At 36.6% G+C, this 14,112-nt stretch overlaps 2 protein-coding genes across 3 annotated transcripts; both read right to left on the bottom strand.

Moving 5' to 3' along the window:
- Nucleotides 1-280: 280 nt before the first annotated feature.
- LOC126677929 (anthocyanidin 3-O-glucosyltransferase 2-like) lies at nucleotides 281-1,954 on the bottom strand. Its single transcript, XM_050372744.2, has one exon. The coding sequence runs from the start codon at nucleotides 1,828-1,830 to the stop codon at nucleotides 373-375; it is 1,458 nt and encodes a 485-aa protein (XP_050228701.1). The 5' UTR covers nucleotides 1,831-1,954; the 3' UTR covers nucleotides 281-372.
- A 3,761-nt stretch (nucleotides 1,955-5,715) lies between these two features.
- LOC126677931 (F-box protein At4g35930) lies at nucleotides 5,716-8,803 on the bottom strand. 2 transcript variants are annotated; one of them, XM_050372747.1, is made up of 6 exons: nucleotides 8,669-8,803; nucleotides 8,484-8,514; nucleotides 7,844-8,340; nucleotides 6,555-6,629; nucleotides 6,321-6,433; nucleotides 5,716-6,241 (listed from the first exon to the last, which is right to left on the bottom strand). In XM_050372747.1, exons 3-6 carry the CDS (start codon nucleotides 8,204-8,206, stop codon nucleotides 5,980-5,982), a joined length of 813 nt encoding a protein of 270 aa, XP_050228704.1. In that variant the 5' UTR covers nucleotides 8,207-8,340; nucleotides 8,484-8,514; nucleotides 8,669-8,803; the 3' UTR covers nucleotides 5,716-5,979. The 2 variants fall into 2 exon arrangements, with proteins under 2 accessions (XP_050228704.1, XP_050228705.1); XM_050372748.1 differs by having other exon boundaries at nucleotides 6,321-6,430; nucleotides 8,669-8,801.
- Nucleotides 8,804-14,112: the final 5,309 nt, after the last annotated feature.

Raw genomic sequence — 14,112 nt, 5'->3', positions numbered from 1 at the left:
TTTCTGGGACCACTGGGCTCACAGCCTGCCAGCAAGGCAGGTTTGTCCTTAAACCCTAACTATAAATAGAGGGTTTAAGGACAAACCCTAGGTAATTTCTTTTTCTCTACTCTAAGCACTCTCTTTTCTCTTCTTCTTCTTCCTCTACTTAAAATCTTACTTGAGCGTCGGAGTGAACGTCCGGTGACCCCCACCGGAGTTCTTTTTGACCTCCGTCTGCTTGTGGTGTGCAGGTCACTACAGCTCGGATCTATTTTGGTGATTCATCAATAATAAATCATTTTCGCAACTCAATTTTTATTATAAAAATAATATGGCACAGTACTTACGTGAAATAAACACTCTTCAACATGAAACTACTACTAAGAAATGTCATATATTCTCTATTATGTTTGCTATCAAACGACCTATGGAAGAGAAAGAAGATCCACCGTCCATTAAGGCAACCTTACACTTTTGGCTAATAATCTTAACCCTTTTTCTCACATCACTATCCTGCTCCATAACACACCTGATACCTCTCTCGATATCATCACGACTAACGATCACCTCCTGATCTGCAGTTCCAAAAACATCCTTTCTATAATCCATTTTAATCTCAGCCGCTAATCCTAATTCAACAATCAACTCAAAAGCATTCAATTGCTGCTCCGAATATAATGGCCACGTGGCAATCGGAACACCATACCATAAGCTCTCTTGTATGGAATTCCACCCACAGTGTGATACAAATCCACCGATTGATCGATGGCTTAGGATTGCCACTTGTGGAGCCCAGCCTATAACTCTTCCAATCTCAGCCGTTCGATCTAAGAATCCTTCAGGAAGGACAGCCGCTGGATTTGTATAATCAGTTGGTAATCCCATCTTACCCTTTGGAGGAGGTTGGCGTATGGACCACAGGAATCTAAGCCCACTGTGATCTACGGCACAGGCAATCTCTTTCACTTGAGCCTCACTCAAGCTTCCCATGCTTCCGAAGCAGAGGAACACTACAGATAATGGAGGTTGATCATCAAGCCATGCCATGATCTCATCTTTCTTGTGGGCGCCACTTGATGAACTCGAATCATCACGACCGTCGTTGTCGCCTTTGAGATTCAAGAGAGGACCCACAGGGTACACCGGAAAGGACATGGAACTTATAGCATGAGATTCGAGCTCCATAAATGTATTTACCAAAATACCCTTAGTTTCTTTATACCTTCCTGCATTACCGTAGTAAAGAGAATGCCAGTTTTTGTTAAAAACAACAGAAGGAAAGACCTTGGCCGGAACTGGGTTTTGGAAACTCGGGATGAGCAACTCAGTATCTGAGTCTTTAAACTCAGTTGTGTCGACATTCTGGTCATCGTTGAGAGCTTGCATGTGAAGCACGAAACCAAGAGAAGCTGCACTTGAAGGAAAGAAAACATAAGAATCAACTCCAAATTCATTGGCTACATCAATCATTGGTGTACAGAACATGCCAACTATAAACCCAGCGAGTTTCCAAGAGCTTAGCCCAGACCGAGTTGCAACAAGTTCAGAAACAGCTTCTCTGACGTGGGGGTTCTGGCTTTCAATGAAGGAGGCGAGGAAGTTGGTGGGATTATGAGTTTGTTCAGTGTTGGTCGGAAGATTTATGATTCTGATACGGTCAGTTGTTAATGAGGCGGCTATAGACGTAATGTAACTGGTAATCTTGGCGTCAAATGAGGGTAACTTGATGACCAAGATAGTGAAAGAGAGTTGTTCGTCGCGGTGGATCATTAGGTTTGCAAGCTCCACCGCGGGAACAAGGTGGCCGACGCCAGGTGCAGGGATGAAAACAAGCTCTGCTACCTTCATCTTCACAAGAAAGAATTTTGTGGGATAGATTGTAAAATTATGTGTTGTTTGTCTTCAAGAACTATATTATACAAACACTTCACTAGATAAAAAAAGTATGTGGACTTCATTTATCCATATCTAGCCTTATGTATGGGTCTGACAACCCAGCTCACTACCCATCATCCAGCTATGTCCGTATTCATTCACATTAAACTCTCAACAATTCATTTTTAAAAATTACTCCACTTTTTAATCCGAACTATTATAGTAACTCTCTTTATATAACATTATTACATTTGTCCAATTTTTTTCGTAAAAAATAAGTACATATCTTAAAATCAACTTTTAGTTCATCAATTTTTTTATTATCACATCGGGTGAACTAAAAAAAAAATATATGGCATTATTTTTAGTCTTATTATTCTGTCGGTTTTATTTATTTATCACTTTCTAATTTTATATATAAAAATTATATTCAATATTATAAATATGTATTTTTATATATTCCTTATTCTTACCATAAACATAGAGTGTATATTTTTTATGAATAAACATAGAAAATGCTAATTAAATTTAGATGATAACTTGTATATCCAATTGATTAATATTAAATATAAAAATAGTATATGTTCTGATACTAATAAAATGATATATAGTTTTGAGACATCAAAAAAATACAAAATATGCATGACAAATAAAAAGAATGAAGGAGGTATTATACTAGATCCTACCTCCATTATGTATTATCATTTTTATATGGAGATTTAATTTTTTTTTGAAAGAAATCAATCCAATATTTCGTATTTTTATTATGTTTCATATTTAAACTTCTTCATAGTACAAAATTGAATTATACAATAAGAGTAAATAAAATATAAAATCTAATTTAATTATTTTTATTATGTTTTAAATATATCATTTCACAAATATTTAGCTAATAATATCCATGTCCCTGACTTTTGGGGTCCGATCATAAAACTCCTAAACGTTAAAAAACGATCACAAAACCCCTTAATTTTTGTGGCGGCGCCATTCACGGCACTAATGGACGAAAATATCTCTAGCGCCGTCTTTTTACGGCTGTCATTTTAAAAAAAAATGGTGGCGCCACGTCAACTAAAACGTCATCAATATATCCAAAAATATTAAAATACCCAAAATACCTTATATTTTATATTTAACAAAAAATTAACCCAATCCAACCCAAACCATCTCTATTATTCAAACCAAAATCACCACCCAATCCAATCCACCCACCCCCTTCAATCACCTTCCCATGTGAGAAGACGACCACCGAAGACGAGTGGAGCTGGTCGTCTTCTCAGGTGAGAAGACGACCAGCTCCGGTCGTCTTCTCTGTGGATCTATTTTTGGATCTGTGACGAACAGATATGGATTATTGATAATTATTGATAATTAATGCTCCATCCCAAAACAATAGTCCATTTTTCTTTTTTTTTCAAAACAATAGTCCATTTTTTTGTAAATCACAATTTAAAATGTTTATTTTTCATATTACCCTTATTTAAAGTGTATTATTTATTGCTATTAGCCTATATTCATAACATTTAATAAGGTTATGATAGAAAAAATGAAGATAATTTTGTGAAAAGTTAGAGCATTAATTGGATTCCTTAAACTGTGTGAAAAGAGGAAAGTAGACTATTGTTTTGAGACGGAGGAAGTATAATTTTTTTACGGTTTTTATTTTAAAAAATTATTGTAATTGATATAAATTTAAATAAAAAAATTATTTTTTTTGAAGAAAATGTTCTTGTACAATTAATAGTATTAATATTTAATTAAAATATGGACAATATTTTAAAATTTCTTCAAATAAAAAAAATTAATTTAATTTTTTTAGGATAGAGATGAAATATGAAAACACAGGAACGGACCGTATTTGGGACTTGAGGTGGCCTCAAACAAGATTTTGACAAACTAGGTATTATTTATAGTGAATTAACTTATTTAAAGAGTTATAAAATTAATATCGGGCCACTAATACTAAGTTTCACTTCTTATCACTACCTCTAATCTACATTATGTATTTATGAGCTCCCTAAACATTCAATTCCAATTTCTATTTTATTCTTAATTTATTAGTTTTTATTTTAATTTAAATATTAATTTTATACTTTAATTATATACAATAAAATTTTATTTGATAAAATATACTCTTCCGCTCTATTTTGAAACTTTTATTTTTTTATTTTTTGAATAATTTTATATTAAATTTCATTGTTTGTCCTTCTTTTCTAAATTTAAAATAAATTCCATAAAAAAATTCACAATTATTAGTAAGGATGAATTAGAAAAAAAAATACATCATAACAAATGCACTCTTAATTTTTATGTAGGACTTAATTAATGTGTTAAAATAGGACAAAAATAATATTGATTTAGTCATAATTCAAACATGAGCCGATCGTCCGTTAGGAATGTTGGCCCCCTCAAAGTTTCATGTTTAGCTCCGCCACTGTAAAAATCCCAAAAAAAAGATTCAATTAATTTTTTCCTGCGTCAGGATATAAATGACAAAAAATTCACTCTAGGTAGTTTCTAAGTAATTATGTCTAATTATTTATCTTAATAAATCAAAGAAATATTATTATAATTCAATAAGACAGTAACATTCTATATTAAAAATATGACAATATCTATATTAAAAATATGAGAATAGTAGCGATATAATGTATTTAGTATTCCAAATGTCTAACTATCTAGTTAATTTGGATTAGTCACATGAATCAATAATTTGAACCGTTTACAGTTGAAATCGGCTTCTATTGATGGTATTAGAATTTCTTCAGATGCTATTGTGTTGAGCGGAGTTCTATCGCCATGAAAAGGTCATGAATTAAAGGATCATCAAATTTAAGAGATAACATAGAATATGGGACTTTATAAATGGTATTTAGTGAAAAAACATTTCCAAAGAAGGATAAAGTAGGATATTTAATGAAAAAATATTTCAAAAATAGTAATGAGATTTTTTAAACGAAACATCTTAAAATAAAATATGAGATTTTTTAAATGGGATAGAGGGAGTATACCACATCCCATAGAATGATATGAGTAGGTTTCAATAATCAGCATGTTAAGAAGTCACCGACATACTCTCAATAATTCTCTACTTGCCTAGTACTAGTAGTTTCTACTTCTGGATTTTACTATTGGTGTAAAATTAAAGAAAGATCTAGAAATTACACTAATAACCGACTTAGTAGGCTATAAATAGGAGTGGTTTTATCAAATAGTGTATGCATGTAATATATGAGAATTAATAGAGAAAGATAGAAAAAGCATAGTATTCAGTGGCGAGAAAAATATTAAAAAAAAAAGATCTTTTAGGGTCATTCGAATAGGGAAGGTTATGACAGTCCCTACAAACCGCCACTGTATGTGTTAGGGGCGGTTAAAACCGCCCTACAATTGCAAATTTGCAAATTTACTGTTTGATTTTTTTAAATAGCAAGCGTAAAAATTCCGACCCTCTTAAATTAGAGTCCTTGTTCCGCCACTAATAATATTGGAGAGTGAAGTTAGTAGAGTGACGTGTGTGCAAGCAAGTGTGAATTTTGTACTAATTACATTTTAGTAAAAATCAATAAAAATTTGTTTCAATTACGTCCTCCATAATTTCTAACATAGCACTCAAGTATCAAATCAATTGAAATTAATCATTATGATTCTGTTGATTAAGTTTGAAATTTAAGTAAGTTGGATTGGGTGTTACTGATTCACTTACTCTTCATGATGGTAATATAATATATCATACAGTGTCAAATTAAGGTTTTAAAGGAGGTTGTGCCGTTGTGGTAAAAGAAATGTAGAGCTGAGTATACTGCACAAGTTTAGAAGAGACAGAAACTTGCAGACTTTCAAAAGGAACTTCCAAAATTAAAAATCTGATGCACACAAATCTATTTCCATATCAAAAGGATACAAAGACACTCTGAAACTCACATTATTTCAGTATGTAAACATATACAAGTAAGAAATTGCAGATATCTTATTTAATTTTCTAACTCCTTATGCAAATCTCCTCAATATATTAACCCAGCAAAATACTACAAAATTGCAGACTTCTTTTCCTCACTACTACCTATAGGAATAGAAAACAAACTATATACAGTAAGATAACACGAGGCAATGGTATACCAATCAGCGAAGCTTATTTTGGGCAACTGCTTGGCACAGCTCCTCCTCGTAGAATAAAGCACGATTAGAGGCCAAGGATTTGCACAAGGGCTTAGGCAAAGCAGAAGGTACAATGTATCTCGGAGGAAATGCTGAGTCTTGGAAGAGAACAGCAGCAATTTGCTTCATCTCAGCAACTTTGATCCGAGAGGGTGGCCGGGGACCATGCCTTGGCGCTTTTGGAGTATGTGGGCTTGGCATCAAACCACCCTTTCCATCCCCCTTGCTGCAGTTATTATTCAACCAACATAAGCAAAAGAAGGAAACAGAGAAGAATGAACTCACTCATCATTCTTTATACATACCTCATGAAAGGCCAACGTTCTACAGGACATGGTGTCATCACTCTTAACATCTCCTGTCGGGAGCGATCCGGTGTTGTGTAATTGAAATAAAATTGCCTAGCAAGCACAACCTGCTGACAACAAACAATATATCCACCAACATTCAATTCAAACTGAAATCTCACGGACACGTATTGGATGCAAATTTAAAAGAGTATCATCCACAGACACTCAGACATGAGCCACGAAACTTACCGCTCCTCTTATCCTCTGTGATACATGGAAAACTGCCCTGAGTTGGTCATGATGTAGGTGACAAAGTATTTTGACCTTTAAAGAAGCAAAAACAGAAAACAAGAATCAGTACCAGCTAAAACTGAGAAAAGAATAGGGAGAATGGAAAAAAGGAACAAGAAAGGAAAAGAAAGTTAAAATTCTAAAAAAGATGACCTCTACCTTGTTCATTAATGCTTCCACATATACAAAATTAGAATTTACTAAACTGATGAATTAACAATCTAACTAGAGCATTAAATTGAGATATTGACTTGCTATTATTGCAACATAAAATTGATATAAACTTTATTTCAATCTTATCGACTCCAAATTCAACCTCAAAACTCAAATTGAATTTATGCATTTACAACCTAATAATAAACTGATGACACCTACTAAGGCTACTATATGTTCTGCCAATTGGATTTTTTAGGATTAATACATCACACCCTTCCTTTCTTATTTCTAAAGTTAAAATAAGAACTTGTGAGTCCATCAAATTTTCAAAAATGACCATCTCATCGTCGTAGAAGATAATAAGCCAGGAAAACAAGCATAAACCAGCACAAGACAATCATACTCTAAGACGTGCCATCACATCAAATAGATAGCATAATGATGTTTGAGAAGAACTGCATAATAGAGAAAACTACCAAATATATAAAAAGAATTCCATACAGAAAATTTCCAAAATACAGAAAATAAATATCCAGAGAATATGATAAAACTAATGTCCTACAGCATAGGTTACATTCCAGTGGACTCATCCTAGTATAATTTACAGAGTGTAGTCTCTAAAACACATAAATTTTTCTAAAACAAGCAATGAAATTTGTCACTTGTTAAACAAATATTTCCTCCTACAATGCAATTTCCAGGACTTTTTAAGTCGCTAAACAAATCCTTATACATTCTTTCCTTCACAAAAATAATTTACACCTTCATCTTAAACAGTGTCCTAGTCAAGGGGGAAAAATGAAAGCAAAAAAAGTGATGAAATCAGATGAAATAAACCTGCAAATAAATCAGAATTATTTTTTTAAAAAAAAGTAAACCCACTTCTCTATCCACAAATGAATAGCAGCTTGGGATCAAGATATAAATAAACAAGTCTACAGCATCTAACTTATGACTTCAGCATTTTCACTTTTCTGCATTCAAGATAAAAGCAGTTGAAAATCGAGACACATACAAATTAAAATAAATCACAAACAAGTAAATATGCAGAGAGAACGCATAGAGTCAAGCCAGTCAGCAGAAACAATTACCAGTAAATCCATGGGAAGAGATTCAAGTCTAGACTCCGAGTCATATTCTTCGTTCCTCGGTGTCTTTGGTGTCCTTACCAAATAACCCTGTTTACGCAAATCAACCGGTGATAACATCAAAGGACTCTTATCGATAACATTATTGTTTTCAATCACAACATCATCTACATCACCCTTCTTAGATGTACACAAGGCAACTCTTTTCTTCCCAAGATCAGTACACGACTTTGTAGCAGAAGAAGTCTTACTATACCTAAGCTGGGCAAGTGCTCCTGGTTTCAAATACTTACTACTAGAGCTACGTAACCGCCTTTTCTGCTTATGAATTTTCGAGTCCCTATCTTTCGTGGACACTTTTCCCATACTTCACCACCTCCACACTATCCTAATCTTTCTTTACAATAACAAACAGACAGATATACCTAAAATGCTAAAATTTTCATTTTAATTCAATCAATAATTAATTAAATATAAGTTAATCTCCATCCAATTAGTACCTGCAAGTAAAATAAATAAAATCTTCATAAACCCCTTCAATAACACTATATTTACTTATGTAGCATATTAAAAAATGAATCAAAATACTTAATGAATCTAAAATCATGTGAAGTATGATAAAAATAGAGCCAACAAAACTTACATAATTTCCACAACTAGCTTCAAATCATAATCTGCAAAATAAAGAACTATCAATATAAAAACGAAACCCTAAACAATCAAAAAGTACAATAAACGACATTGAAATGTACATACAGCACATTAATTGAAATTAAACACAGCAAAATTGAAATTAAAATATTAAAACACATAGATTACTAAACTAACCAGAAAATTTAGGAGATTAGAGATAAAAACATGAAAACGCGAAGAAAATTGAGAGAGAATTTTTTTAGAGAGAGTGAGATTTTTAGAGGGAGAAAATCGGAAAGAGAGGGAAAATGGGATCTATCTCTCGCTCGCTAGGGTTTAGATTTTGAATTAATATATCAGGGCTATTACGGACACCCGCGGGTGACACATATGTTAAATTACAATCGTATATTAAATTTGCCCAGATTAATGAGCGGTTGAGATTCGACATTTTACTCACCAGCGAGTAAGAATAGCTCTTCGCGAACTTTTTGTTTTTGGTTGCCCGCCAAAATTTTCAACAATGGACAATGTTTGTAATCTGTTTGTCAATTTGATAATGTAGGTTCACTTAAGTACACGTGGGGAGTTCTGATTGGATAGTAACATGCAAATCTGTACAGCTTGGTATTTTTAATTGCTGTATGTGCGTCATTTCCGATGCTAAAAGAATGGCGTATATTTCGCAGTTTTATTATCAGATTGTTTTTAATTTTATTTCCAAAAGTTAAATTGTTTATTTGATTGATAACGAAGTGGGACCTAGGTCAGAATCTACGTGTGAAGTGCATTCAATGTCGAATTAAACCCTTTCACCCCTTTATCATTTACACGTAATTGCCGCTTCTTGACAATAAATGCTAGGGATATTTTAGTCATTCAATAAACCTACATGTGAATTAAGAAATTGACCAATTGTGAAATAATTGTTCTAATCGTTTTCAAAGAAAAGATTGTTATTGCCATTTAGATTCCCTCAACTATGTCGATGTTTGTGGAAAAATTTCAGTCACAATATAGCAACTTTTCCTTTTAATCAAGGGATATTCTTATTAAATAGCACCACCTTTTATATTTTTTGCAATTTAAGCAACTACTACAAATTGTTTCAATTATTAGCTCAAGCTTTCCGCTCTTTTTAATTATTAGCTCAAGTCCTATTTTCGGCATCTAAAATTTCACGTGGCTTGCGGGATTGCTTCGTCAGCGCCAGCGTGGCCTTCTTTATGCGACGTCGTTTTAGATTATTCCTACCAAATAATACGAACTACCATTTTATCTCAAATATTAGCATAACCTTCCAAATATTTTTAAATTTTAGCCTAAAACTTGTTTCCGGCTATTGAAATCACAACTAACTCTACGTCACAGTTATAAATTTACAACCCTAAAATCACAACCATAAATTCACAAACTCTAAATGTTGTGTATGCTATGTTACTATCAACTGTTACAAAATGCTATGTATGCTATCAACTGTTACTCACAGCCATTGAATGCTATGTATGCTATCAACTACCAAGCCATATAAGTGCAATAAGTTAGTGGTTATGTTAATAGCGTCTACTTCATCTTAATAATGAGTCATATACGTGCAACAAATTAGTTTAATTGATATAAATATATTTAACGGGTTATATAAATGTCGGTCTCATGCAAACAATTACTATTTAGAATTAAATATTATATTTTGATATATTAATTAATTTAAAATGTAAATAAAAATAATTTATTTAAAGACAAAGTATTATATTTGATATTTTGATTAATTTTAAAGTTAAATAACGGGTCATGAAAATATCTTAATTAACACTAATACATATAACGGGTCATATAAATGTCGCTCATGTGTGTAGCATGTGATAATAATAAATTAATATTATATATAACGGGTCTTATTAATATAAAAAACGTGGTATAGTTTCTATTTAAATAAAAATAATTATAATAATTTATTTACAAATAAAGTATTATATTAATATTTTAATTAATTTAAATAACGGGTCATGTAAGTATCGCTCACATGTGTAACACGTGGCGAGACGCTAGTACTATATATAAAACCACGAGTGGGGGGAGAGGGGGGACAGACACATTTACGTTATTATCCTCAAAAGTTTATAAAATATAATTATTAATTAAAAGCTATTGAAATAATTATTAGAAAAAGAGTACTAACTAAAATAAATTTATAATTTAGAGTACTAATTGATAAATCACCAAACAGGATCCAAGCTTTTCCGACCTGCACACCACAAGCAAACAGAGGTCAGAAGGAACTCCGGTGGGGGTCACCGGACGTTCGCTCCGACGCTCAAGTAAGGTATTGAAGTAGAGGAAGAAGAAGAAGAGAAAAGAGTGAGTTTTCAGTTGAGAAAAAGAGAATTACCTAGGGTTTGTCCTTAAACCCTCTATTTATAGTTAGGGTTTAAGGACAAACCTGCCTTGCTGGCAGGCTGTGAGCCCAGTGGTCCCAGAATTCGGTTATGCTCACGTGGGAGAATATCCCTGCAGGTGGCGCGATTTGTTAGGTGTGTCAGAGGGAACATTCCTCACGCACCTGTCAGAAGATCTTCTGTGGTCCCAGGATCCGGTACACGAGTGAGCGCTTCTGGGCAGGACCTCGGAGCCCGGCCGAGCCTTGAGGCCCGGATATCTTGGGAGTCAAGTTATCATGGTTCCTGTATCTGAGAATGTCTCGGAGCTCGGGCCAGATGGTTCGGTCTTTCGGGTTTACGACCTCGGAGCTCGGCCTAGGTTTGAGTCAAGTACGACTCGGAGCCCGGATAGAATTCTGAGTCCGACCTCATCAAGCGTAATTGTCTCGGATGATGTTTGGATTCCCATCGATCCGGTGACCCCCCAAGCCATGTGCTCTCTGATTTCCAGAAGGTCGGACATTGTTACCAGGTCGGTGAAATGCTTGACTTAGTGATGCTCATTCCTGGCGAGGTTGCTTCGCCCCTGCTAGATGTGCTACGTTATCACTAGTCCCCCCCCAGTGTGTCGGATATTTATGTCCGAGGTGGTAGTGTCCTCCGAGGTCTCCAGTCACGTGAGTGGTGGTTTGGTTGTCCTAGTATTGATCAATGCTGACACCAAGCTGCTTGTCAGAAGGGGTAGCTAGTGGGATGTGAAGGAACCTGTCCTTTCGAGTTGATGCGCATGACAGCTGTTAGGGATGGGTCTCCTGAGTGGCGGTTGTGTTTTCGTGCCCCTTTCATCCACGTGTCTAGAGGGTATTGCTAGTGCAGTTTCCTAGGAGACGTTTTAAATGGGAAAAGAGAGAAAAATTAAAGGCGTGTCCTTTCAATTTCCCTCTCTTTTCCAAGTATAAATTGCATTTTCAAAAACAGATTAAACTTTTCATCTTCGTCTCTCTCGTTTTCTCTCTGCGCTAAGAGGAAACCTGTGTGCTTTGATTTTTCTCAGTCTTCTTCGTGTTTCTGAGTGTGAAGGTTTTCTGTTTTTCTCTTTGGCGAAGGATTTTCTAGTGGTTCTGAAGCTTTCTGTTTCCAGTGCTGTCTGCGCCCAAGGAGTTTCCATTGTTCTTCAAAGGTTTTCTGCTTCACATACAAGTAAGTTTTCTTGTTGAATTTGTAATTTTTGTATCTGTGGTGACTTGAATTTTGTGTTTGTTCGTTCCTTGCTTGCTGCGGAGATTTTCTAGTGATTGATACTTGTTTTTGCCTCTGTGTTTGTGTAGTGTTTGAAAATTCCTTTTGTTTCCCAGAATTCATTCTTTTGCTTTGTTTCGTGGCCGTTGCTCACTGTGATTTTATTATTTTTTGTTGTTCCTGTGTGGTTTGTTTGGGGTCTGGATTTCCAGATTTTGGGGATTTAGGGTTATGTCCTCTGTTTGGGAAGCGTTTCTCCAGTAATCTGGAGGTTTCGTTTGACGTTCTTCATGTTCTGATGGATTCACCCCCTAGGAAACTCTCATTGATCCATAGTTTTAGTTTTTCCTTCGTTCATTTTGTTTATTTAGTGAGACTTGCCTCATCTGAGCTTGTTTCCTTGTCTTTAGGCATGTCGGGTGAGTCATCAGGTCGTGAAGAGGGGATGGGGTATGATGACCATGACGCGGGCACAGACGAGCCGTCAACTGAATTTTATGTAGTACGCCCTCCGGGCAATGAGGCTCCCGAGGTGGAAGAGGTGGGGACCTCTATACCTGAACCTTCCCGTAAGGGAAAGGAAAAGAAAAAGGCTGGGAACGATAAGCCCGAGGACCGGGATATAAAAACATCGCGGTGTACGTTGGGTTTTTTGAGGGCTGTGCGAGCAGCTTTCGGCATCCCAAAGGAGTACGAGCTATCGGTGATCCCTAAGGGGAAGAGGTTGAACGATGTTCCTCCCGAGAATACTATCATGCTTACTCTGGAGCATCTACAGTCAGGGATTCGTTTTCCCATTTCCGAGCAGTACCAGAGGTTAAGCGATTATTTCGAAGTGCCTTTATCGCAGATTCACCCTAACGGTGTGCGGCACTACTCCTGTTTCTTGAAGCTGTGTCAGCAAAACGGAGTTACGGACAGCATGCGACTCTTCTGCTGCATGTATCTGATGTCGTTGAAGGACCAAAGTCACTTTGCTTACCTGCGATTTCGGGGTGAGAGGAAAGATGTGCCCGGGGGGCTGGTCTCGGGGATAACCGACTCTTTGAGGGATTTCAAAGAGGATTATTTTCAGATTTCTCATCCTACGGCTTTCCAAGGGATGGTGACTACCTGGGTCACCAAATGCTACAAACCTTTGAAGTGGTTTCATATCCCTGGTCCTATGGAGCGAGATGACATGTACAAGCTCCGGGATGCTGCTCCTGCCGGGGAGAAGGCTCATGCTGATGATCTGAGCCCCAAAGTTCCTTTTGACTATTGGAAGAGCTCGGCTCCAGCTAGTGCCGGTTTGTCTTGCTTGTTTTTATTAGTTTGGTGTTTGTCTTAGCACGTTGTCTTGTTTGGTATTTTGCTTGCTGTGTTGTGCTTGCACTTTGTCTTGTTCTTGTTTGTTTTTGCTTTGTTTTTTGTTTTTGACTCATTGTGCCTTTGTGTTATTGCAGTGAACAGTCTGGATCCTGCTAAACTTGCTGGGAAGAAGCGCAAGAGGCCTGCTACCCGAGCTTCTACCTCGGTGCCTCCAGCTGTTCCCCGGGCAGCGGCTGATGCGGCCTCGGGGCCTCGGCCAACAAAGGCGAGTACCGCGGCCCCTGAGGGGGGTATTCACGTGGTTCCCCTACGGGTCCAACTGCCTAGTGGTGTCGATATCCCCCCCACCGCTGAGCCAGTAGGAGGGAACATTCCTTTCGTGGACCTGGGATCTGCCGAGACTGTGGTGGGGCCGCGAGAGGCTGAGGAGGTCCCCCGGGAGGCGGCTCCTGGGGTGGGTGGTTCCGGTGCTCAGACCTCCCACTTCCAGATGCCGGATTTGCCGGACGTTTCGTCGGACTCCAGCACCGCTGCTTCCGGGCCCGATGGTATTACTCGGGCGCGCTTTGCTGAGTGGGTCGGCCAGCATAACCCCGGGGTCCGGGTATCAATTCATGAACTGCCCATAGCGGGGGACATTGCTCGGGTGACGACTCTGCCCGAGGACGAGGCTTATTATAAAACTTATAAGCCCGAGAACTTGCTGGCCAC

This window comes from Mercurialis annua, linkage group LG4 (genome assembly GCF_937616625.2).
Source record: "Mercurialis annua linkage group LG4, ddMerAnnu1.2, whole genome shotgun sequence".
In the NCBI taxonomy this organism is placed as follows: domain Eukaryota; kingdom Viridiplantae; phylum Streptophyta; class Magnoliopsida; order Malpighiales; family Euphorbiaceae; genus Mercurialis; species Mercurialis annua.
The sequence above is the reverse complement of the archived record's forward strand: the minus strand, read 5'-3'. Positions and strand labels throughout refer to the sequence as shown.

Coding starts and splice junctions, on each gene's coding strand:
- LOC126677929 (XM_050372744.2), bottom strand. CDS start 1,830: ATGAAGGTAGCAGAGCTTGTTTTCATCCCTGCACCTGGCGTCGGCCAC.
- LOC126677931 (XM_050372747.1), bottom strand. CDS start 8,206: ATGGGAAAAGTGTCCACGAAAGATAGGGACTCGAAAATTCATAAGCAG. Junction 6,630..7,843: donor CTCTTCCCATGGATTTACTG/GTAATTGTTTCT, acceptor GCTTCTTTAAAG/GTCAAAATACTTTGTCACCT. Junction 6,242..6,320: donor GAACGTTGGCCTTTCATGAG/GTATGTATAAAG, acceptor TAATAACTGCAG/CAAGGGGGATGGAAAGGGTG.